Consider the following 25780-nt stretch of genomic DNA (forward strand, 5'->3'; position numbering starts at 1 on the left):
ATATGGTATTTTAGCAGGATAATCACTCCATATATCTGGCTATATGGACGGGGGAGAAGTCATAAATGGACTTTGCTGCTTTGCTTCAACCCTGCCAAGATGCTTCCCACCACCCTGGTAAAGGACAGAAACCACCTTATGACAGTTGCTGAGATACCACTCAGGGAAACATTTGCCATCCACTCAATTAAAAAGAAAAACAAAATAAAAAATTACAGTTACAAAACTGTGGGCTCCATGAAAAAAAATCAGTCTGATTGAAAATATACAAATCTTGCATGTTTTAAGCTAGTTTTACTAGTTGGGCTGTTTTTTAATCATGATAGCTGGCATGCTTCAAAGTGGGTAATACCAAAGGAATCGTAGCTGCAAATTGTTTACCGTGACAGTCCACAGTTTTATCTTCCAGCTGTGACTGATAGCAAGCTTCTATCACTTAGTGAGCTGCTTGGAGGCTTTTCTCAATTAATCTGAATTTTTTATCTGCAGGTACTTTTGATTCACACAATGGGTAGAGAGATGACAGTTCAGGAGTGCACACATTCCCCGAAGCCATCCCAGCTGAGATCCAGAGAAGGACTGTTGGTAAGCCATGCATAATTCAGTACAGTTCTTAGAGCAGCTATCACTCTGCCAAGGAAGTGGGACTGACTTGTGCACACAAGAGACAGTTTCTTAGCATCAGCTTTTTCCTTTTAAATTGTCTTGCAAATTTCCTTCAGGTTTAAGCTTTTTTAAACACCATCTTTTTAAACTACATCTTAGACATTTTTAGAACATACTTGCAAAGTATTCCTTGGAAGGCATACAGAGACCATGACGCTACCTCTTATTCTCCTTTCCCACACAGTTTGACAGTGTACAGGTCTGTTCTGTATCTAAATTTACAAGCTGTGACAAGTGATAAATATCCTAATTCTAAAACACTATTGTGTACCTCTGAGACAATTAAAATTCCTTAGATACCTAGATGCAGTACATAATGCATTTAGTCAACATTAGAACATGTCAGAGAAATAATGTTTTATCCCAGGACAAATCCAAGCATCTAAAAATAGGGCTTCAGTTTAAAGAAAAGTATTGTAATAACATTCATTGGGAAATCCCCTTTCCTCAGATTACAAAAGTAATATTAACTTGAAGATTGTCTCATGTGCAGTAAGAACTGAGCAGAAAAGTTCATAAAAAACATCAAATAAATTATATATTCTTGTTTTTTAGGAGAAAAATTCTGGTTAAAAGTGATGCATTTTTAATTCTCTCATTTAAACTTAAAAAAATTATACCATACTTGAGTGCACAGACTGATCTCCAAGCCAAACTATTCCATACAGTTTAGCAGCAGGGGAAGACAATACAAGGGTTTCTGAGGTTTGGCCATAGGATGTTTTGATTGAGACATGCCATTTTATTCAAAACTCAGCATTCCTCACTTAGTTTTGCTCAGTTTCTCTGGAGGTTTTGCATACCTTTCCAGAAATGGCTGGCAGGAGCACAGTTTAACTGCAATGTGTGAGAGACAGGAAGTTAATAGCTGAATAAACTTCAACATTTCACTATCAGGACACCAGAAATGCACAGTATTTCTGACATGTGTGGCAGTGGTAGGAGACAACTCATTTACCTTCATTTAACTTCATTCTCTGCTTTTAGTGGTGAGGTAGAAGGGCGTCTCCTGACTCGTCTCTGCAAATTAGAAGCTGTTTTCTTTCTCTGTGGTGGTTTAATTAAGGACTATAATGGCATTCATCTTCTTTGGGAGACTTACTTTAAATAAGAAAACAAATAGAAAAGGCTGGTGTCACATTCAGCTGGAGAAAGGTTCATGACATGCAAAAACTAACTGATCTGGCCTGGTTTTGTCTCACCAAGGACCACTGTGCAGCATTCGTGTTCCTAGAAGTTACTGCTGGCATAAGTCCAGCAGCTGGCCAGTGTATGCATCTATCTCCCTTGTGTTCTGGTTAGCAGTTCTTACCTTTTTACATAGAAACACACACTGCTCAATGCCTAATGGCCCAATGCAGGTAGTGTGCACTAAAATAACAGAGTACCCTTATGACTGCCTGGTGAATCAGCACACAATCAGGGAGTGATGTGCCCCATTCTGAGACAAACCCCACTGACGCATGATCTGACATCGAGGTTTATATGGGAACACTGACAGCTCTTCCAACGAGGCCCAGTTCCCACCTCTGAATCAGAGCACTTTATTCTCTCATCCTAAATGTTCATATTTCTGCATAAATATTTCTGACTGTTTAGCCTTCTATGGAAGTAGTGATGGCAACTTACACTGCGTCGAGACGAATGAGTAGATCACGAAGTTGGGAAGAGCTTATAGTAAAGATTTACACCAGGTAGCCCAGCTTAATTGACTTTTTGCCACATCAGGGAGAGTCATACGTTTGTTTGTAAACCAAAGGAATGGCAGCACTTTTCTCCTCCAACCACACCAATTCCACAGACAGACCCTTAAAGCTGCCACATGGGAAACATACTACCATTTCTTGGGCTCTTCTCCAAGGATTTGAATGTTTGTGACTACTGATGGTGGTGTCACTGCTGTCCTGTGCACCAACAACCCACAGTTTCTGGTAACTCCCACCAGGGAGGAAAAGACTGTGCAATTGTTCTTGTTTTATTCAGCTTAGTGTTCTTGGTTGGAGGGTCTCAGTCTGTCATTTTTCTGCCAGTGGTGGTTTTACTTGTTTCAGACTTTAGTTAGCTTTCTTCTAGCATTTAAATTAACTCTGGAAATCCCAAGTTGAAAGCCTATGGTCTCACACCTATCATAAGACAAAGAACCACTACATTCTGAGCTGTTTAGAGCATCATATAATCTTGTCCAGGCCTCTAGAGATTACCAAGCAGCAAGCCAGAAAGAAGCTGTTTAAACTACAATTTTCAAGTTCTTAGATCACAACTAATAGCTTCATGGCAATAATGAAAGCTGCAAAAGACACTAACACTTTCTCTATTTCAGATATTCTTAAAAGCACCTGGAAGACTTACATAAATGACCTCAATTTTAACTTGACTAGTTTAGTGCGATGGAAAAAAATGTCATGAGTGATATTCCAGCCCAACCTGTACATGGGAAAAGATTTTCCTCTAAAAATAGTGCAGCACTCTTTTGGCTGTAACACTTCTCATGCTACTAAATTAGAATTCACAAGTCTTCTGCAGGATTCCTAATGGGATCAAACATTAGAAACATCTTTGAAGTTTGTCTTCCTTTGCTCCACTGTTAATACATACCTGCACTAATCCACCATGGTTCTCCTCAACTAATCAGTCACTCTCCCTCCCAAAAGGGACAGTTTACAGGCTTTTTCCAAATCCCCATTTGTTTGTGTTCATTATCCACAGTTCATTTTTGCAAGAGCATATCATTTTGTTAATTGATTTTTCATGTTCTATAAAGAGGACAGTTTTGTTTTCTGAAACCTTTTGGTCTAAATGCGATTTGCCAGTCATATTTACAGTACTTATAACTTTGGTCCTGTTTATTGATGTAAAGCAATTGGATTGAACTGTGTGTGTGTGACAAATTCACAACACTTCACTTTTCACTACAGCTGTTAATAACATGATTGCACCATGATCATGGTGCACTTAAAAAGTTGCACTTTTAAAATTTGGTCCATGTTGAAAGAGATCAAAGAAACACTGAACCTCAAGCTCATTTGCATCTTGTTTAGGAAAATAAGCTATAAGCCTTACTTACCCTAAGCAGAATTCACACAAGGGAAAGCATAATTTAAAAAATACTTCCAAAACTGCAAACTGTTACACAGGTATTTTTCTTTGTCTCACTGTGACACAAAGTTGGCTCATAACTACCATATCAAACTTCTTGTATCTTCAAATTAATACTTTTTTTGGGGGGAAAAAAAATATATTTGGAAGAAAGCCTGTTATCTTAGAGTCTGCAATGATTTTTGCCACTGACAGTAATTGGTTCAGTCAGGCCACTGCTTGATTTACTTGAAGATTTCAAAGCCAGAATGCCTCACTGTGCTCACTGGCTTCAACCTCACAGACAATACAAAGTGCAGAATTGCACCAGAAGTAATATGTGGTGCTTTTTGAAGATGTATTTTTATAGAGTTGATTGCATCTAGATTACCTTAGGCTTGAATTTCAGAAAGCACAAAACCTGGAGATTGAGTGGAATACACCAGTGGTAAGTCTCATAGTTAGACATCCAAAATTAACCCTTTTTAAATATTGATTAATATACTGAAATGAAATGTATGAGAGAGACACAGAAGAAAGTTTCTCAAAAGTCCTGCAAGATCGTACTTAATTAGTGGGAAACTATGAAGATTTTAACTGTGATTCCTTTAGTAGGCAAGGGGAGAAAAAAAAATCAGAAAAAAAAAGGAAAATGAAAAAGAGAAATGGGTGAGCTCTCATTTCTTTAAAGCTTTATTCCTTAATTTTTCTCTGGGCTAAATTAAAAGATTAATCCATTTCAATGAATACCCACAGGGCTCACTTCTAAATGAGTATTTCCCCCCCTCAACAGATAGAATAGGAAGATTAGAGCATGAAAAATAGACACTTTATAGTGAGTTTTCTGATCTTAAGAGGGGTTTTAATTTGGATGTGACAGACATGTTCCAGCTGTTGCTTGTCTTCATATTTTCAAAAGGACATTTTAAGTGCCACTGTTCCAAGTGCTGAGTGTCTCCAGAAAGATGAGTGTTGTGCTTGTGCCTGTTATTGGCTCTGGACTGGCCAAGGATTTCCCCAGGCTGTAAAATTCACACAGTACCATCAGCTGTCTTCTTCCTCATGTCTCTCTCACATCCCTACCAGAGTGGATACCCTTCAGGATCACTGAAGACTAGATATTTTAAAAAATGTGATATAAATATTAAAAAAAAAAAAAAAAAAAAAAAAAAAAAGAGCTGTTTTAGAAACGGCTTCACTGCTTTCTTTGTATCCCTCTATAAATTATTGAAGTTAATTATACTGCAATAAATAAAGTATTCATGATCTCCTATTGACCAAGGAAGCATAAAATCAACCACAGGACACCTTTAAAATAAAGAAGGGGCTGATGAAACTTCCCAGGGCACCAAGCAGGTTGCCATAGTAGCTACATCCACAACACTGATCATTGAATCAACATTTTCCCACAGAGTTAAAGGACAGAGACACCTTGGGTGTCAGTAATGGCAATAATCTAATCCTGGGGCAATGCACTGCCCTCTCCAGTGAAATTAGTGACTGGTAGCCTGGTGAGCAAGTGGTTTGAACTGCTTTTTACCCTCTGGAGATTAAACACTAAGAGTCGCTGTGTCTAAATTAGGTGCACATAATCAGTCAAATAATCCTGTGTGGAAATGGTCCAGGAAAGAGGATTTGTCACTATCTGTTTCTTCCTTGTTGTCCCGTTACCCAATGTATGCGCAAACATTTGTACTCTCCCACCCCATTTTACAGATGGGAAAGTGAGGTTGATCATTTAAGTCACTTTTTAAAAGCCAGACAGAAATAATTGCCAAAAACTGGATCTGGAGCTGCCGGATATGAGCCAGGACAATTTTAGAACACAAATATAGAATCTCCCAGACCGGACTTCTTACACTAAAACCACAGATTTTATATGGCAATTTATAACAATAACAAACATGATGATTAAGCACTAGAGTTGAGTTGGCACGAGAGCTTGGCAAAATTCTTTCAACATTTCTTTTCTCATAAAAAGGAAGCTTTTCAGAATTCATAGTTTCATGGATTTCTTCAGTTTTGACAAATTTAAGCTCAGCAAAACTGAAAACCTTTTAAGTATTTCAGCTTGGCATCTTCATATAAAAGTAGTTCTGCATTTCCAAACCAGCTTGATCTTCCTGCCTCTACTTATTCATTACAAGGGGTGGTGAAGATCCTCCTGATGTGGAACTGCTCCCCTCTGCTATGTGTTCTGATGGGCAGGGGAAGAGGCAACAATGGAGATAGCAAAGACATTATCTAAGCTATTAAAATAATACCACATTAAAATACTATCACAAGCACCATGTCTAAAACCCACTGAAATTAATAGCCAACTTATACCTCAGCACTGTTGCTTAAATCGCTGCAAACAGAGAAACTTCTGTGCTCACACTCCCAAGTAATTATTTAAATCTTTTCCCCCCCATCATTAGCAACTAGAGTATGAAAAGTAAATGTTGCTAAGTAAATGCTGCTAAAATGTCTTATAGCCCTTGCTCTTCCTGGCATGCAAACTGCACTTTTCCAGATGCTTCACCCCACAAAGCTGAGAATCTAAATACTGTTTTATTTTAGTTCTGTTCACAGTGAAATGATGTCATAAAGTGATTCTTCCATCATGGCATTAATATCAGAACAAGATAAGAGGGGAAGAAAAAATTGAATTTGTCATATAGAAAACTGAACAGAAAATCAGGCATAGAAATATGATTGGAAAGTATTTTCATGCAGAAAATTCTTCATATTAACATAATACTTATGCATTTAAGAACAACTGGTTTACCTGTCTACCATGTGACAATTTTGAAGTTCTACCCATTTTGGAGGCAATTAGGCATCTATTCAAGGCTTCTGTGCTCACTTTAATTTCTTCATTTCTCCACCCACCTGAATCTGACACTTTGACATCTTTGCTTATTAGAATGGAAATTCAATATTTAGCAAGGGCAGACAATTCAAGGTCAAAAACCAGTGAGAAAAATATATACTGAAGAAAGGATCATGGAGGTTTACATCAATAAAACATGCAGTTTCATTTTTCTATAATTTTTAACAGAACAATAGCTGTTGTGAGATACTAAAACAAGTTTTGAAATATTCATCACCATTTTCTTGTTCAGTCCCAAAATAAATTGCTTCAGCACTCAGAGCTGTAGATATTGAATAGCATTATGTCTTTTAGTCTAGCACGTCAACGGAGAAGAATTGCCTCTAACACCATGCTATTGTTCTATTTAAAGAATCCTAAGCAACAGGGATTTCATCGCTTGAGTTGGAAGAGTATTTAACAGATTAGTAGACCTTATGACTATGAAGTATTTCCCGATATTATACTGACATTCTTCCATTTCCTGAACTCATAGCAGTTAGCATACCTTAACTCATTCTAAACAATCCACCCTTCTTCCAATCCTCCACACATCAAATTCTTCCACAGTGCTTGACAAACTCTTTCCCACATGGTACTTACAGCAGGCTGGAGTCTATGCTGATGAAGTATGTAAAGCTAATTACGTGAGCAGGACATTCAGCTGGTCACTTGAAATGCAGATACAAGTTGGAGAACTCTGAGCCCCTCAAACCAGTAAAACAGAAGGTACAGTCTGAGCATAGTGTTACCTCACTGCAAAATCACAAGAAAATACTGGGAACCACATCCTACAGCTGTGGGCCTAAGATGGATTTTATGAACCTCTCATGCAAATTTTATTCAAATTTTATTGGGGCAGACACAGGGAAAGCCTCCACAGAGTGCATTTAAAATTCCAAAGGAAAATACACGAAGTTAAGTATTTTGGTAGAAGTTGTTAAAATTAGAAGTTTCCCCTTATGTTTACACAATCGTTTCTCTACACTGGAAATCATAGTGGTTTCAACTTTAACATGACTTTCTAGTCGTTCACTTTTTATCATATTTTGCAGAATATATTCACACTCCTCTTGACTGAAGTGTCTCAATTTTTCAATGCTAGTCAATTTAGACTATAAACAAGCAACAGGTTTTTAGATATACAAAACTTCCTTTTTCTAAATAAAGAATAATGGTTTAAAGTATCAGGCATTTTTTTAAAACTTAAAAAGTAGTACACCTGAGCTAGGGCTAAATTTGAACAAAGATATTAGTGAACAAATCTATCTGCTACAGAACAGATCTGTGGAGTACTGGTAACAGGACCAGGAGCTGAGCCTCAGCCTGGACTTTCCCAGAGGCTGCCCCTTCAGTCTCAATAGAAAATTGGGTAGAACCTCATAGGAGCAGAGCCCTGTTACAACGGATCCTGATTAACAGCTGGTGGCAAGACTGTCACTGTTGGCATGTTATTGGCAAAGAGCAGCCTGGCTGATACTCACAACCCTGGGATGGAGCTCCGGGAAAGACCCGAGGACAGGTAGACAAGTACTGAGCAGTGTGTCCTCTCTCACCATGGGAAAAGAGCACAGTCCCACAGCTTCAAATCCATTTAATTGTATCAATATAAATATGTGAACCAGAAAGTCAACCAAGAACAGCACAGGCTCTGTGCACATTCAGTCTTACTGCTTTTAGAGGGGTCACAGGAAGGGGAGAAATCTGGTGAAGAGCAAAGCTGCCACATCACAGCTCCATTAACAAACTTCCCCTCAACACAAACATCATGTCTCCTTATTCTAAACAAGTGAATTTTACTCCTAGACAGAGACACTAGCTGGGACTTCTGAAAAGAAATGTGTTTAGGCAGAACTAGCACCACAAGACATCTGTCAGTGGAGAGAAAAGCAAGAACAGGATCTCACTGGAGTCCCTTAAAGAATCACTGTTTACCCTAAAACACTCTGTCCCTAAAATAAACCTGTGTTTTCCTCTCACCTAGCCATAGTCATTGGATTTTTAGTAACCTACAAAATTATTTGGAAATTAGCTCCTTGATTTACAACAGTAGCAGCTCCTCTATTTATAACAAATGCACACTTGTAAGATGTTATCAATTACTTTTGTCTCCCTGACACGCAGAGATGCTGCTTAAATAGAAAATTGTGTTATGTGTGTTTGAAGACTTCTAAAGCTAGATAATTTTGCATTTTTCTACCCTACTGAGCTAGGAAATTAACAGTAAAGCTTTTTCTTGCCCTCTAGGAGACCTGATTTAGTCAAAGACATGATCTCAGGTAGTAGCTACAGAATCAGCTATTTATTCAATTTAAATAAAACTGTTCTTCCAGCAGACTAGAGGGAAGAAATAATATGTCATGCTAAGATTCCTGAGCCAGTGCTTCTCCCCTACATCTTTCTGTGCATGTTGAAGTGCACTGCTGCTCTGTGTTAAATAAGCTGCTGTAGAATGGAAAGCAACTAATTTGTGCTCCCTGGGTGCTGGGCAACTAATTTAACTCTTGCTGGCACATAGACTATAAATAGAAAAAGATGACAGAGTTTCATACAGATAACATTTTTATGAAAGTTAAAAAATTAACAGTGAGGAAATATTTTTTCTTCCTACCTATCTGCCCCATGAACAGAAGTCACGTTGTTTTTAATCCAAAGCAAGCAGGTGATATTAGGTGTCACCTTGCGTGATGACGACTTACCAAGTCATGATTTACCAGCTTACCCTAAATAGCAGATGTGCCCTCACCTGCTTGGCAATACACCTTCTCCTTCCCTCACCTTTGTCCAGGAGGAAGCACTATCCTTTTGGAACTACAGAGAAGTAAAAGACTTCTGGACCAGATAGCTGTGTATGTCACAGGAGCCACGTGACAGAAATGACCCTTGGGCTCATTCTCTTGCTCTCACATGAAGGTGGAGGGAAACTAGACAACAGCTTCCATGAGTTATCTAACTTGGCAGCAAGAGAAAAGTTATAGGTGCTGGTTTTCATCAGGTGGTGGGCTGAGCTCATCTCTACATGAATTTGTAAAAACAGAACACTTCCCCTGAGTAATTTTCATACCCATCAGAACTGATCCTGTAATATGCACAGGATAGTCACATCATCCTGATCCCAACACTAAAGAGCATTACCATCCTCAGTTGAGTCAGCTGAAACCAAATGCTTCCACGTCCTTCCAGTGACTGGAATGTGGTTTCAGTTTTTATGGGCTTAATGTACAAAGATAATATAAAATTACACGAGAATATATAACAGAAATCAACTGCTTTTAGGAGAATTGAAGAATCTGATGTAACTTTCAATGCCCAAGATTCCTAATGCTTCTTCCACATTTTTATTTAATAGAAATCAATTGATTAAAATTCAGCAGCTTGGAGTATTTTGCTCTTAGATTTGTATCAACCTGTATATATCCAGTGTGTTCAAGGATAGTGCTGTACCTACAGATTTTTCAGATTCCCACCTGAAACTGCTAAACAATAATATTACTTGCAGAGATGTAGTTTAGGTCTAATCAGATATCAAGTAATTCTGTTCTCAATGCAAGTTTTATGTATATAAAGACTTAAAAGTTACAACACCAGAAAGAAGTTTTCCAAAGGCATAAATGTAGGGTAAAAGCACAAAGCGAAAGATGTTGACTAACCTCAAAGTAAAGCTTATTAGGAAATAACAAAAAATTAGTGATCTGTCCAACAGTAAATCATGACACAAGCATGTTTGGGGGCATTGGAAAAGTTAAAAGTCCCTGCTGACATTAGTCTTTTGCATTTCAATGACGCCACATAAAGGGGAAAGAGAAAATCCTTAGGGTTTTGAACTATATTAATTGCATTTATTTTAATTAATTTCAAATTAATACAAACAGTGAAAGATTTAGGAGCTTGCATCATCTTGTCTCCTCTGCTGCTTCATGTCACCTGGTGGCCCTGTCTGCACTCCTCCTGGGCTGATACCACTTGCTTTGATATTGACACAGTTCAGGCTCAATCTAGTCTTCAAAGAAAAATGGGCATGAAAATCCGTCAATCCCCTTTCTGCTCTGAGCCCAGGGCATGTGCATATTTCCCAGGGACTGCACAATCCAGTGGGTATTATATTGTACTTAAAAAATTAACAGTCTTTACATAAAATAGGATTTGGAATGACATTTCTGCCAGGGGATCATTCAAAGTCTGGTAGATGTACTACAATATCAGTCCTGATCTTTTACATATCACTGGCTCAATTTTTCATATCACTGGCTGAATTTATTATACTGAATATTAAGAAGCAGAAGAAAAGAAGATGAGAAAGACTGTATCTCCTGTTTTAGATAATATTTGTCCTGTTCTGCATTTGCTACCATTTACTTGCCAAACACAGTTCACTCTGTTTATTTACTATTTCAGCTTGTAAGAAGGCGTGTTCAGGTAAAAACAAAATACAAGAAAGAATACCTCAGATTCACTCATAATGGAATTTTCTTTGCAGCAAGGAAAAGAGCCTCCTCAACATTCAGGCCCTATTCATCTGTTACTATTAATATTTCAAATAGTTGTTAGAATTTAATGATTGTTTATTAATATTTAATATTATTATTAATATTTTTTAAAAACTTCACTGGACAATCAAGATACCAAACCAAAGTCAGCGGTACAGAAGAGATTAGTGAGTACTGCACAGATTTCATTAGTTCTGAGCTATATGGAGACTACAATCCTGGAAGACATCTGTCTAATATCCCTCTGGAAAGAAGAACACTTTTGGGACTTACGGTTAGTTGTCCTGCTGTGGTCACTCTGAGCACTGTCGTTTGACTGGTTGCTGGAGACAGAGGACACACTTGAGCTCCTGACAAACCCAAATGCAGCCAGCTTAGCTGCTGGCAACCGTGAATAACCTGGGGGACGAAGTCCAGATGGGCAGGGCTTGGGGAGATTTGATTTTGCAGCACTTGGACATGATCCTTTCTTAAGATCAACTGAAAGAAGGAAAAAAGAAAGAAACTTTTATTAAATAAGTTAACTGTGAGACACTGACCATTACCTGTATCTCCCAGCTACATAAAGGCAGTATTAAGACTGAATACAAGTTTAAGTGGCTGATCAGACTGCAGTGACTGCAGTTATTTTTTGCTGTGATGAAAGGACATTTGGTAGAAAAATTTCAGGTCACAATAATTTTTAAAAGGTGAAATGTGCCAAGTACCCATAGGGCATAACTCAAAATTCCATCAAAGTAACATGGTTCAACACTGCTACAAATTTCTTTTAATGTTATCTTCTTCAATGCTCTATCACTTTTTAATTTTACATTATTTATGTGCCAATTAAAAAAACTCACAGAGACAAACACTACGCATAACCTCCAATTTTGGAAAGTATTATAGACCAGCAACAATTCTCTTCAAGGACACAGAACTTCTTTGTATTTCATCAAAGAAAACACTTCTTTGAAGTTTTTCTTTCAAATTTCCCTTTTCTTGCTCCAAGGCTGGGAACAAGGACATGACCTGTAAAGTCCTACTTTTTTAACGTACCACTGGCTATTTCCACTGGTGGACTTCTCCTTGCTAAGACATCAGCCCACATGAGTGACATCGACCAAGTCTAAAACAAGGGCCAGCAGCAGGTTTATAACACCTGGAGTTAGACCACAGCAGCAGTTCAGCTGTGATGCCTGCCTGTGGTTACCAGCCACTCATCTGTCATCAGCTTCTGTCCTAACCTGTACGCTGCTGCTCTCGCTCAGGCAAACTTTTCTAGGCAAATGCAGAACACAGGTTCACAAATGTTCCTCTTTTCCTTCACAGGCCAAAGGTCCATCATGATCATGGCAGTCTTACCTTCAAGTTTAAGGACCAAAGATTAGGTTTTGCTTTTGGTTGGAAGGTCTGCATAGCAAGTGAGTCCAGAACTCAAGTGTACATAAATTTGGACAGAGCTTTTTCTTCCTAGATTTGAGAATATCAGATTCCTGTTCCTTGTGGAATCCTGTGCAGTGAAACTACATAATTTTTAAAAAAATATTAACAACAATCTCCAAAAACTGATGCTAGAGTGTTTAATCAGGACCAGTGGGATAGGAGACAAGGAAGAATTAAAACTTATCAATATATTCTGTCAGAAAAGGGCACAAAGTCACCTTTTTTCTGTTCTTATTCAATGAACACTATTTGTACACTAGCCCGACACAAACTTCAAAGGAAGAAGCGAACATTCATAATATAAAGAAAAATACAAATTAACTGCACAGTAAGAATATGGTCATATTATTACAGTATTTAATTCTATTGTGAACTATGTAGGTCACAGCCTTATTAATTTTAATGAAGCATTTCACTTTGAGAAGACTTTAGAGAAAACAACACTAACTCCTTTGAGCAGAAAAATGTTACAGGGATTTTGAAAGATATTTATGTACTTCATCACAATATTAATGCTAAGCTTTGTTTAATGTAACTAAGCCTTTCCTTTTGAAACAGAAATAGGTGCAACACCTAGCTGAAAAGAGTTTTGTTCTCCTATAAAACACATTCCTGCAAAGATGTAAAAAAATGCTCCTTGCTCAATGAATAAAACAATTTATATACTCAAGGCTCTTAAAAACGCATTTTTGTACTCATTTTTCCCAGGCTGAGTGCTTTATTAAGACACAAGGAGATGGATGTCTGCAGCACCTTTGACAGCCCAGAGAAGTACATGCTGTGCAGAGTAACCCAATTGAAAATAACAAATATCTGTAGTGAGTAATGAAAGACTACTAAAATCCCCATTCACTCCCCATCCCTGGCACCAGCAGAGGCAATTGTGGACTGTGATCCTGAATGTGGCTTCCTTTGGGTATTATGAAGAGGGGTGCAAAGGTAGCTATGGGTTCCAGGTGCAGGTGAAGGACAGAGCAGGCACATTAGCACAATGAAGAGATAGGCAGTGGTGGTCACCATCAGTTCACTGCCAGGTTTGTGCAGTGCTGCTTTCATAGTGATCTAATACAGCTGATTTATGGCTAGCTGCAAAGCACCCAGACTTCTTCCAAAGCCAAGACTTCTTCCCTACCCACTGCAAAATCCTCCATGTGCTGCATCAGTGACAGGACCAAGTCCTGGCACCCTCCAAATCTGAAGGTGAGAAAAGTACTCGTGGTAAGCAGCTGCAGGGGCAAGGAACATGCCAGCCCAGTGGCAGCAGGGAGAAGACATGGGGCTGTCTCTCGTGGGGTTTACAGTTTTTCAACAAATGCACCTGGACTACATAAGCTAAGGTGGAGGGAGAGATATTGTCACCTTGTGCTTTTAAAAGTTTTAAAGTTCTTTTAAAAGAAGTTTTCTATGCCTTCTAATGTTTACATATTTCTACTAGAGTTCTCATGCACTGTTCATGTAAATAATGATTGTTTTGCATTCTTCTTTGTACGAAGAGAGAATTGATGGACTGCTGGTTTAACCAGTGTAGTCGGAGAGATGGCAATTTTATCCTCCAATTCACTGTCACTTTTGAAATTCTATATATTGCAAGGTCAGAAATAAAAGTTACTTCCTTTTACTCTTTTAATCTTAGTGAGTGTGTGAGTTATTTTGTGTCATAGTGCAACAAGATATTTCCATTTTACAGCAACAAACTATAAATATCACAGACTTCCTGCAACAAAACATGGGAAATTCCACTGGGGCAGTGGAATAAAGTTAGAAATGGCTTTATTCAAAAAGCATTTAAAACGTGCTTGGCCTAGGGCAGTGTGGCTCACCTGAGACTCCCAGGTCCCCAACTCAACCACAGGGATGCCCACATCAAGTCCCCAGACTGACTGTTCTCTGCAGTTTGTGACCAAGCACCATGAATGTCACTGAAGAAGAATTTCCTTAAAACCAAAAGGATTTTGGTTACAAACTGCCCAACCATCTTTACCTTTACTTCAAAGTCATTCTTCCAGACTTGGGTAGAGGATTAAGTGTTTTTTTCTCATACATTTTTGTGTATTTCTAGTTTATTACTTCAATTCCAATTCCCCCTGAATTAACAATATTTTGCATCTTGAAACCATCATCATCCTTAAATTATTTTTCACTTATTTTCTTTGTAATCCAGTTCTTTTGTACCATGAGGACCTGGGGGCAGGACATTATCCTCATTAGGGATGCATTCAAATCCTTAAAGCTAAGTAATTTTGTGTATTCTTTCTCATTAAAATACATGAGACATCAGGGCCTATTGTATGTATTTTCTGTTATAAACTTCACCAAGTTTTCTCATGCATGTTTTTTTGCTTTATTTCTGTTCCTTAAAAGTATAAAAGTACTCCTGCAAACAAGGTCTGGGAGTTTAAAACAGAAGTTATTTTAATGAGCAGCTTTTATTTTAATGAAAATCTGCCAAAATAAGCTTAAAAATCTTTCTAGTTGTCTCACTGCCTGAAGCTAATTATAGAATTAAGTATTGTTGTCTGATATGCACACAAGTGATTTTCTATGACACTTCAAGCTGTTCCCATCCAGAAACATAAAAACATTTTGAGTTAGGGACTGATTGGCACAAACTAGATGTGCCTGGGGAGACTTTATTAAAAGTCTGAACTTCACTTCTTATGCATCCCCACTGCATAAGAATTGCATCTTCGTGCACGGGTAAAAAGCAACTTTCATGTAATTTCTCTGTGAAATTTGAAATATGTTTTAGCTGAAATGAATGAAAAATTAAAGAAATTACTTATACAGATATGTTCTAATGAAAAAGAGTAGCAGTTCAAGACTTTAAAACTCCATAATTCAGGGATCCTTGGCAAATCTTTGTTGTCTGGTTGTAGAGTTTTTTAGTTTTCTTTGCTTTCCCTTTTAATTTTTTTTTACCAGCATTTCTGTTAAAACTTTAATCATTAGATGTCATTTCCTCTCACTTACTGATGATCTGAACATCACTATTCTCACTGCATATTGGGAAATCTGGGGTAAAAAACTTACCTCCAAAGTCACTGCATCAGTCAGAGATAATACAAGCCAAGTTAACCCAGCTCAGAGTTAACCCAAACATTGGTATCTTTGTAGATTAAAAACAAATCACACAAGTAAGAAATCTTTTCTATAAACTACATTTGTGGTTTCCCTGTATAGACATAATAATTTATCTCTGAACAAGAACTGAAGAAAGGGCCTTTAGAATAGGGGCTTTAATGCTTTACACCTAAACAGCAGTGAGCAGGTTGAGCCCAGCTGCCCTGATGGTCTCTCATCCAAATACTGTCAAGCCTGGAACAGTTCGGTTCCAAAGGCCAAACAGTTGTCACTGTTGAACATTGATTAATTTCTGATGGGTCAGTTCACCATCAGAACTACTACTACTATGGTAGTAAATGCTCACCTCCTCATGAAGCAGATTTAAAAGAGCCAAAAATCTGCTCTGTGCCTTCCCAGCTCCCAGGCAAACCAAGGCAGGTTAGTACATTTCTCAACACCCCAAGAACTTGTCATCTCACAACTCATTTAAGCTGCAAATGTCCGTGTTTGCTTGGCAGCTAATGTGAAAAGCGCGGCATCCTCAAAAACCTGCAGCACAGGAATCATCCGTGCATAAGTCTCACTCATTGCATTTTCCACTTGCAGCCCAGTGCAGCCAGAACACTTCTCTGCACTAGAGCTGCATCTCACTGGCTTGCTCAGAAGGGCTGTGGATGTCCAGCCAGAGACAACGCTTGGCTCTCAGCAGGAAGGAGGCAAGGTAGGAAGCATTTGCCTGCTCCTACACCCAGATTGCTCCACATACTCTTCTTACAAGTGACAGCTTGGTACAACTGTCATATAGACTACTCTTCTAAAATGATGGGGTTTAGTTCCTTGAAGACACAGTAACTGGAGCAGAGAGGTGGCAGATGGCAATGTCTCAAGTAAGATGACAATGTCCTTAAAAAAATTTATGAGGAAATGTGTGAGTCCCTTTGAAACTTAATTTTTTTAATGAAATACAGTCAGCTTGCTCTCTCAAAGAAAATAGAGAGTGAGAACAGAAAACAGCATTGGAGGACATAGAACATTTTCCTCTCTGAACTATTCCCTTGTCCCTCTTTCTTTAACCAGTTAAGAAGCTTGCCAGTTCTAACCCAAGGACCTCAGACTGCAAGTACAGACAGAGCTGGAGTAGCAGTAAGGCAATATTTCAGGAAGTAACCTCAAAACCTCTTTTCTATCATCAGATCTAATTTACATTTTCAATTATCAGGTCATTATTTGGTTGTTTATTCTTGAGAGTATACATGAAAATAAAACTTTCCTGCTGGGAGAAAGCTGTAGGCATATTGTGGCATTGGAAATGAAACACATCATACATATGCAAAGACACAAATATATATGTGTCTGTCCGAGGAAGGACAAATATTGCAGTCCTGATTTATGGGTAAATTCTATCTTCAATGAAAGTTGGCTTGCTTAGAAATGAGAGGAACAGCTAGACCCTTGGGACTGACAACTTTAATACACAGTGAGGTGATAAGGAAGTAACATTTCATTAACTCACTCTTTGAGAAAAAATACCCTAAACACTACTGAAAAATGTAGAATTAAGTTAAATTAATGAGCATAATTAAAGTGAAGCTTTAATGATGAGATCTCTGTTATACTTTTCAAAATCAGACATTAATTCCATCAAAATAATCAGCTAATGAATGCAAATCCTGACACACTTGCTTCAAGAAGCCTTTATATCCAAGGAAAACATATTAATATTTTACATGTTATAGACACAGTATGCTTCAATGCTTGTTTTGACTTACAAGTTTCCCATAGAAAGAGCAGAGTCTATTTACATAAAATAAACAAATATTAAGCTTTCAGAGACTCTATGGCACCTATAAGTATATCATAATTCAATGACTCCCTATTTTACCTGCTTTGCAGACCACTTTTTCTTACAGTCAGGCTTCTTGTCCGACCTACCTGAGGCAAAGCACCACTGAGGGAGCAGCACTGCTTAATAAGACATTTGCAGCCAATGCCACCACGTGTCCTACTTCCTAATGCAGAAGGATCACTGATCCAACTACACTTTAGGCGTCACACTTAGAGATCGCACTTGAGGGAGCACCCATCAACATTTTACTTTCTACTTGGCATAACGTAAAACTAACAAAACCATTAATGCACTTATAATACTTGCAGTCCATCACAACAGTTCAGGGATTTAATTATCAATTACTTCAGAGTCATTTTTATGAGGATTAGTATTATACATGGGCCAAACCACCCCTCTTATCAGTGCTGCTTAACCAGACTGCTGCATTATGAATGGTATGGCAAAGGGGAATAAAATCCTCATTAAGAGGCACTGCTGCTGTCCTCGATACCGTGCCACAGCAATTTCAGTTTAAAAGCCTCTGCCTTACCGCACACTTTGTCACAGGATAGCAACTGGCTAGATCCTTCTGTTTCCATTACCTCAGGGCATGACTGATATCAGCAGGATTGGAAACTGGATTAAAAGCTCAGGATCAAGCTGCAAGAGATTCTGATAAGCAATCCTGAAGGCAGGCCTGGTATCCCTGACAGAAAAATACCCCTCAGTCCCTAGCTGCTTTGGCTGAAGTCACCCAAGCTCTCACACCCCACAACACCCGTGAGCAAGTCTTACTGGCTCTGCATCCCAGATGCTGCCCATATGTTCATGCATGTTATTTACTCATGTTTGCAAATATGACTCTATCAAAGCTGTGTTTAATCTTGTTTTTCAAATAGTGCAGCAGAACCAATTATGCAGATCAAATATACTACAGCTAACAGCCAAATTAAGGGAAAGTGGTTGAAAAGGGTGTTGGGTACCTTAACACAGATGGCTAAAAGGTGTCTAGCCTACTATGAGCTCCTCTAATTTACACCCCAACAGCTCTGGCATGCCAGGGGGTGCTGTACCATCCATCCCCTCCATGGCAACCAGCAACACATCTCTGGTCTGCATATGTGCTCTGCTGTGGATACAGGCACAGGAATCAGTTCTCTGATGCCTCTGCACTCCTATACCAGTCTTGTCCTATCTTCTGTCACCTCAGCCTCTTTCATGAGCAATTCATTATTCTTTTTAAAAGGAAGTATTAAAAACAAAAAAGTCTGGTAAGCTGACCTATGAAGTTATACATTGCTGAGAGAAGAACTAAGTCATTTGAGGCATATGAGGAAAAAGGCTTTAGTCAAGGAAAAGATGATTATAACAAAATCTTGAATAGATAATTGGGAAAAAATGCTAAAAAAAATGAATGTAAAGAAACCAGCGTAAGATTTCATAAGTACACAAAAGATAAGTAAGAAGAGGCATTGAACCAAAGGAGAGCAGTGAAAAGTACTTCACAACAGAATAAGGTACTGCAGAAAAATTAAAGATATTCTTCATCTTGCAAGAAAAATGAAAGGTGAAGTGAAAACAATGTGTCCTGGGGTGGACAGTGAAAAACTGGAGACATTAGCAACCTCTCCAGAACAAGTCTTGTGTAATTTAAAATCCATAAAACCGTCAGAGCCCAAAGATCAGATGAGACACACTTTGGGGTCCTGAAAGAGATGTCAGACAGATTATTGGGCTACCAGGAGTTATCTTTTATACCCTTTCTGAAACAGCAAGGTATCAATAGACTAGAGAGAAACAAGCAAAATAACAGCTGTAGGAAGGAAATTATGAAGAGCTGTAAATAGAGCTTGACCTCCAAAGCAGACAAAGTCCAAAAAATAATCAGTGATAAAAAGTAAATAATTTTTTTAAAATTTAAAAAGTGACCAAAAAAAAAAAAAAAACCAAAAAACTTTGAGAAATATGAAAACGTTTAAAAATACCACTTTAGTGGAATAGAATCACAGTAACAGATTGTGCAATTTACTTATGTACACTCCTCATGTACTGGCTTTTTTTAAAGGAGGTACTACAGATAAAAAAAGAGACTGCTAAGCTGATCCTGTTTAGATTTTAAAATGTCACATAACATAGAAGACAGTAAATGAATACATGCAAGACAAGCTCCTGGATTAAAAGTGGCCAAGGAAAAGTCATGTCTGCATCAATGATGCAGGATTATGTGGATAATGGAGGGGTGATGGATGAATAAAAATGAAGGCAGTGTTCATTTCTGAGGATCAGAAAAAAAGGTTTATTTGGAAATGGGTTCTGTTTGCATTTTCTCTCTTATCTATTTCCCAAACTAGTTCCTGTAACACCATATTCTGAACTCACAGACTCTTGCACTTTCATTTAAATGGAAATTATGATCCAATTACTCTCTGCACCTGTATTCCCATGTTCATTGCTGACTGAACTCAAGTCACAGGGCAGACATGGTATTTACAACATAGCCTGCAATCTTGGGGTGTCTCAGAAGTCACATACAGTTGAGTTTGGTCAGCTTCTGCTAATGGCATCAGATAAACTCTAGATGTAGGGTCAGATAGTAAAGGATACTGGCAAGAGGCACTGTACTACAGAGAACCTTGATTTTCTGATAAGCCCCAAATCCTGTCAACCTGTATTACTGACTGAGACCATCCTCTCAGGGTAAAGTCCAGATGCTCTGGTGCATTTCCATTCTAATTTTTTCTTAATTTCTCCTGCTCCTTTGTATGGACAAATGAACACTGTGGAGAGATGGCAATAATTTTCAAATACCTGCAAAAGAGGAAAAGACCCCACAACTACTCCAGAGGAAAGAGGAAGCAAACTGTAATAAAAGGAGTAAGGCAAAACACAATAGGGAACACTTTTGACTTGAAAACAGGTAATTCATTGGAGCAGTCCTACTTTCAGAGGTTCCAAGATCTCATATTGAAGGTTTTTATAATAGTTTTTCATGAACAGGTTAAATAAAGATACATCAGAAGGAATCCCATCCTGGGGCAAGAGAAGGGATCATATGAACTTAATCATTAATTAACTTTACCCCTTATGACTACTTTTAAAAATCTCTGCAGCATTCTAGCCTGTTAAACAGCTGCTACACTTCACTTTCACAATGACTGATTTTCAGTTGTCTCTGAACTTGCTCCTGTTGAAAGGTGCATTTTTTAAACCTCCACACTTTTCCAGGCTCTAAGGAGTGTCCTGTAGAAGCAATTACTGTCCCTTTCTTGTGACACCGCACACTTCTCCTTCCAGCTCTTCTCATGCTTTTCCCTTCCTGTAATTCTGCCCAGGGTCATACTGAGATGAGCACTAGCCAGGAAGAAAAGGGTATTAGAAGTGTTGTCTCCAAAGAGGTGTACACCAGGCCTTCAGAGAATTAAGATCTCTGCTGGCACATTTGAACACTGCCCAGGTTTTCAGAGCACAACGTGGTGGGGAATGTCAAATCCAGACTGAGTGCTGGGGTCTTCATGATGGAAGAATATGTCCCATTTTCTTCCCCAGAACAAAATCAAAGATTTTTCAGGCATTTACAAGGTGGAGGAAGATAAAAAGGTGAAAAGTGAGAATTATTATTGAAAACCATTCTCTTTCTTTGGCAATGACCTGCGAAACAACCTTTGCACAAGTCCCAGACTCCCTGTTCAGCCTCGCCGCAGGATAAAACGACACATCTCAAAGTGCTGTTGGAACTTTGTACAATCAGGTCAAAATGCTGCTCACTTTGTGATTTTTCTGTCTTAAAAAAAAAGGTATCTTATGGGTGACAACAGTAAAGGGAAAGGAAAGAAAGTTCATACTTTACCTGAAGCATCAGGATGATAGAGGCTGGGAGCAGTTGTTATTTCTCCTTGCTGATGGAGACAACTCCCTGAGGACCTTTGACTTGCAATGAGAATCCTGCTCTTGGCAGATGGCAACCTGGACACTGCACCCAGTCCCAGCTGTGGCTTCAGGATCATGGCAGATCGATAAAAGCTTGGTGGAACTTCATAGTGGGTGTACGGTGGAGGGCAAAATTCATCTTTTGCAGGCCTTTCCCCAACCTGTAGAAAAATTATTAACACAGATATTAAGCAATAAATAAATAAACTCAGACACTATGGAGCTCCAAATTGCTTTTAAAGGCTAAATTTCCCTCCTTGTGAATCTGGTCTTCAGAGCATTGCAAACTTCCAAAAAGTTATGGTCTTACTATATGAATCATTCTTCAAAAACATGTATATTACACCCTCAATATGCAACTACATCCAAATAAAGAATTGATGCCTTCCCTAAAAGATAATGGACAAATGAAAGACCTTCAATTAGTGAAAATGAGGATATACTGTTAAGTCACAAAAAGTTATATTATTTACAGAGGTAGATATACTAAGAAACTGTGTAAATGGAATTTTTATTAGAAGTTATTTAAAATATTCTTGCCCAATTCTGGGAGAAGTTGGTTTTAACTTAGGTAACTAAAAATAAAGCTGGAGGTGTTTTAGGTACATTTTATCAGAGAAATTGTACTGCCAAATAATTTCTGTGACAAAAAAAAAAGAAAAAGAACCCCCAGTATGTTCTCACTGCAAAATGTTCATTGTAGTTTGTGCCCCTCTAATTCCTGGAAAGAGACCTTGTTGTGGATGTGAGCACATTTCTCTAATTTATGCTTTCAAAGACCTGTTGAATATTCCAAATAAGAACTATAAAACACATCTTCCCATGTGAATTGGAGAAAAAAAAAAACTATCAGATTTACAAATGTGAAAATGGGTGGTTTTGCTATTTATTACAAAGAGATGCTGCTTTGTTAAAATCAGTGTCAATCTCTCAGTGTTTTAATGGGCATTTACTGTACCAACAGCAGAATAAATCCCAAGCTGGAAGTATTTCCAGCTTATAGCACTGAACTTGCACTCGAGGAATGCCTGGTTCCATAATTCAGCCCTTGCATCTTTGTACATTCAAGCGGGCTCTGACTCCAATTTTTCTGTGCTGCTTCATGTCTCAGGACAAGTGTGTAGAGTTTTCATCTCACACGCTTGCAAAGAACTGTTTGCTCTTCTGAGTAGAGTGCAGCTTCTTGACTATTTTCATATAAAATGCAATATCATCATAATGTAGAAAGGACCTATGAATATTTTTTCAGTCATCCCATTTAGGTCATGGGAAAAGAAAAAAAAACCTGTAGGAAATAGGAAATCTGAACTAAATTTGTTTAAAAATTAATCAAAAAGTGCCATGGGCTACCTAGGAAGAAATGTAACTGCCAATTAATTAACTCTGCTGTAAGATATGATGCATATAATATGCCAAATCAATTTCCATTTAGCAATTATAAGCATTAGAATATGCACTTCAACATTGGCTATAAAAGCTTTGATCCTAGCTCCTTCAAGAGCTTTAATCCTAATTTAGCAAATCTTTAATATGCTAAGAGACAAGATTGGCCTTAAACTATGAAATATAGAAGAATATCTGAGGTGTTTGCACAGGAACTGGGAGGGCAGATGTAACAAACATTGTGCTTTATAGTCTTGCCCTATATTTTTTCCTCTGTTTGCAGTCCTATTTCCTGTCATTAGATCTTTCTCTTTCCTTTTTTATGATACTCCTGTGACCTATTTAAAGTAAGGATGCAGCTTTTTGCTGTATAATATGAATGATTCTGCAGACTTGGACTGCAGATGTCCGGCTTCTTACTTTCAGATTCTAGATATGAGATTATTTTTCTGCATAAGCCTCAGTTATCTTCTCTCTCCCTCATAAATTTATTTCTATCAGATTACATTATGCATACTATAATTTTATACTTAAATGAAAGTTAAGCACCAATGCCAAGTATTTCAGTATAAGGAAAAGAGAAAATCTTTAAATACAGAAAATAAGCATCTTTTGACAAATAGGGTCAGTTTATTCAAATCTTCTCTCACCCTATTTCTTCTTCTTTATTGACAGTATGCTAAGAGTAGTGGAGAAGGGCAACAAACATGGATACAAACCCAATCAATCACAAGCATAAGACCTCTTCTCAAGGAAGGAGTCCTTCTCAAGGAGAAGGACTTAGAATAGAAATTTAGATTGGAAAAGACCCTTAAGATAATAAAGTCCAAATGAATTTGCCCAAATATGTCTCAAGAATTAGGTGCTATTTTTTGAAGATCTCAGTTTTGGAGGACATGAACTTGTTATGAAGATACACTATTTTTTCCTTTCTATTTAACTGTGAATTCATGAAGTGCAAAATTCAACTGATCTCAACAGAATTGTATAAAATCATTGCCATTTTAAGGCTCTTCAGAAAGATATGGATTAATCTGAATTCCGCTAGCACCCTTTATTAGATTTTTTATGAGGGACTTATAGTGAAATGATGTGTTGCATCTTGTCCACCAAGAAGGTCAGCCCAGAGTTTTCTTCTGTGGGCCTGTCTGCTCATTACCCACAGACTCATGAATGAATTTGTTAAAATGAGCCAGAAAACTCTGCAATAAATACTTTGAGCATACAGGAATTTCCACAGGCTGGGTATTCCTGAGCAGAGCTGGCAGCATGGCCAGCAGGTACAGATGCCAAACACTTTCCTTCATCTTACTTTGTTTATAGCATCATCAAACATTAATGCCTTGAGGAAAAATTTGCTTGTCAAGTCCCTGCTTCAGGCAACTCTTTGGGAAAAGAGTTGGAAACATCAGGCAGTTCAAATAACAGGATCAACGGGAGAAACTTTTGGGTTGACTATATATAAAACAACTCCCCTAACTCCTTTTTACCTCAGTAGATGTTTTGTTTCAACAGACTTTAGTCCATCCATTGGACCACAATGATGCCTGTGCTGGGGAACAGACCTAAAAAGATAGTTGAATGGGCCAGTAGTCTTAGAGAGGCAGGCAGGAAAGCTGGGGATCAGCAGATCTCCTTACGGACCCTCACCAGTCAGGGCTTTTGACAGCAGCCATAAAACAGTGAATAAAGCAGCCAATGACCACTCTCTGACAGTGCACAGACTGTATCTGTCTGGGTAAACTGTCCATCTGCAGACCAGGCTGATCCATGCTGGTCCTTGGGAGCAGCCTCTGGGTGATCAGCTCTGGCAGAGTTGGATCCTGAGCTGGGACGCATGCTCCCAGTCCAGAAGTACAGACAGTCTTTCCTGAGCCTTGGAGGCCATGTCATTCCATTGTTCAGTTCACTAGGACAGCTACAGTCTTTGGGTCCCTGTAACTTGATTTGCCCTGTAACTTCTCACAGAGGCAACTGGGAGAACAAAGAGCCCCAAACACACACTGGTGCTGACTAGAAGAGGGTGAAGTTCACAATGAGATGGGGAGCCCCTGTTGTGGTCAAGGATGTGGACAGCAGTGACCTGCCCTGAAAAAGAACTGGTTTTCTTAAGCATGTTGCATTTCAGCTTGAGAGGTTTTCTTTTCTTACTTCTTTTTTCTTTTTTGATGCGCATGGGCATGAATGACCTATCTACACACTCTGCCAATGTTTTAAAGAAAAGCACATTTTCTGCCCATTCAGCCTTAACTCAATTTCACTATGGCCCCAACCCCATAGCACAGCTGGACTGCCTTCATGCTGGAGTTGGGATTTTTGTGAGCTGCCCTGAGTGGGCTTTGGCACAGGCAGCTCAAGAAGCCCTGCAGGCTTCTCACTGCACAGAGGCAGCCCTCGAGTCATTCTCATAGAGTTCTCCAGGCCTTTTTTTGGAGTCTCCTGCCCAACACGGCATCTTCCTGTTTCTTCTACGCCTGGCACCCAGAGGGATATTTAATTGTTCCTACCACTTAGCTGAATGATGCTTAGAGATTACAGCTATTAACACTATCATAGCTATATAAGGAGCTACGAAATGCTAATCAAAACTCTCCAAAGACATCAGTGGATGTGTGAAATAGGTCAATCTGGGATTTTTTTCTCTAACCAAGATAGTGCCATTGTGCCAGAGTCCTTGTTTCCAAAACCTCTGAGTCTTCCACACTCGCCCTTCAGATCAGTGATCTGGATCTATTTCAATGCCTCGTAGTTGGTTTCTTTTGGATTACACATCACTCATCTGCTACTAACCCATAACTGTGCACAGCTGCTCTTTTAAGCATCTGTTCACCTTCATGGATTGACCATTTTCCTTTCTCTTGATTCATACTGAGCCAAATCAGGCCCCTTTGTATTCCTCCATCTGGCAGGACAGCCAGGTTATTGCTTTTAAGGTGGCAGCCCAAGAAAGCAGATTCCATCTTCTGCTATTAGCTCCTGAACCCTGGCCTAATGCAAATTCATAATTCAAACCACAGTTTGACTTTTTCTTCTCAGCCTCTTCTCCAGTCTGTCCAGCTTCTCTGAAGAAGC

At 38.6% G+C, this 25780-nt stretch overlaps 1 protein-coding gene across 10 annotated transcripts in view; it reads right to left on the reverse strand.

Annotated features, from left to right (window-relative positions):
- The window catches only part of MTUS2 (microtubule associated scaffold protein 2), a 268374-nt gene that overhangs the window by 132968 nt on the left and 109626 nt on the right, over window positions 1-25780 (reverse strand). For all 10 annotated transcript variants that reach the window (XM_021541972.3, XM_077781450.1, XM_021541971.3 and 7 more), the window contains 2 exons: window positions 21246-21486; window positions 11356-11562 (listed from right to left, as the gene is read on the reverse strand). In XM_021541972.3, coding sequence (XP_021397647.2) covers window positions 11356-11562; window positions 21246-21486 — 448 coding nt within the window. The remainder of the gene's footprint in view (window positions 1-11355; window positions 11563-21245; window positions 21487-25780) is intronic.

The sequence above is a fragment of the Lonchura striata genome, chromosome 2, assembly GCF_046129695.1.
Source record: "Lonchura striata isolate bLonStr1 chromosome 2, bLonStr1.mat, whole genome shotgun sequence".
NCBI classification, from domain to species: Eukaryota; Metazoa; Chordata; class Aves; order Passeriformes; family Estrildidae; genus Lonchura; species Lonchura striata.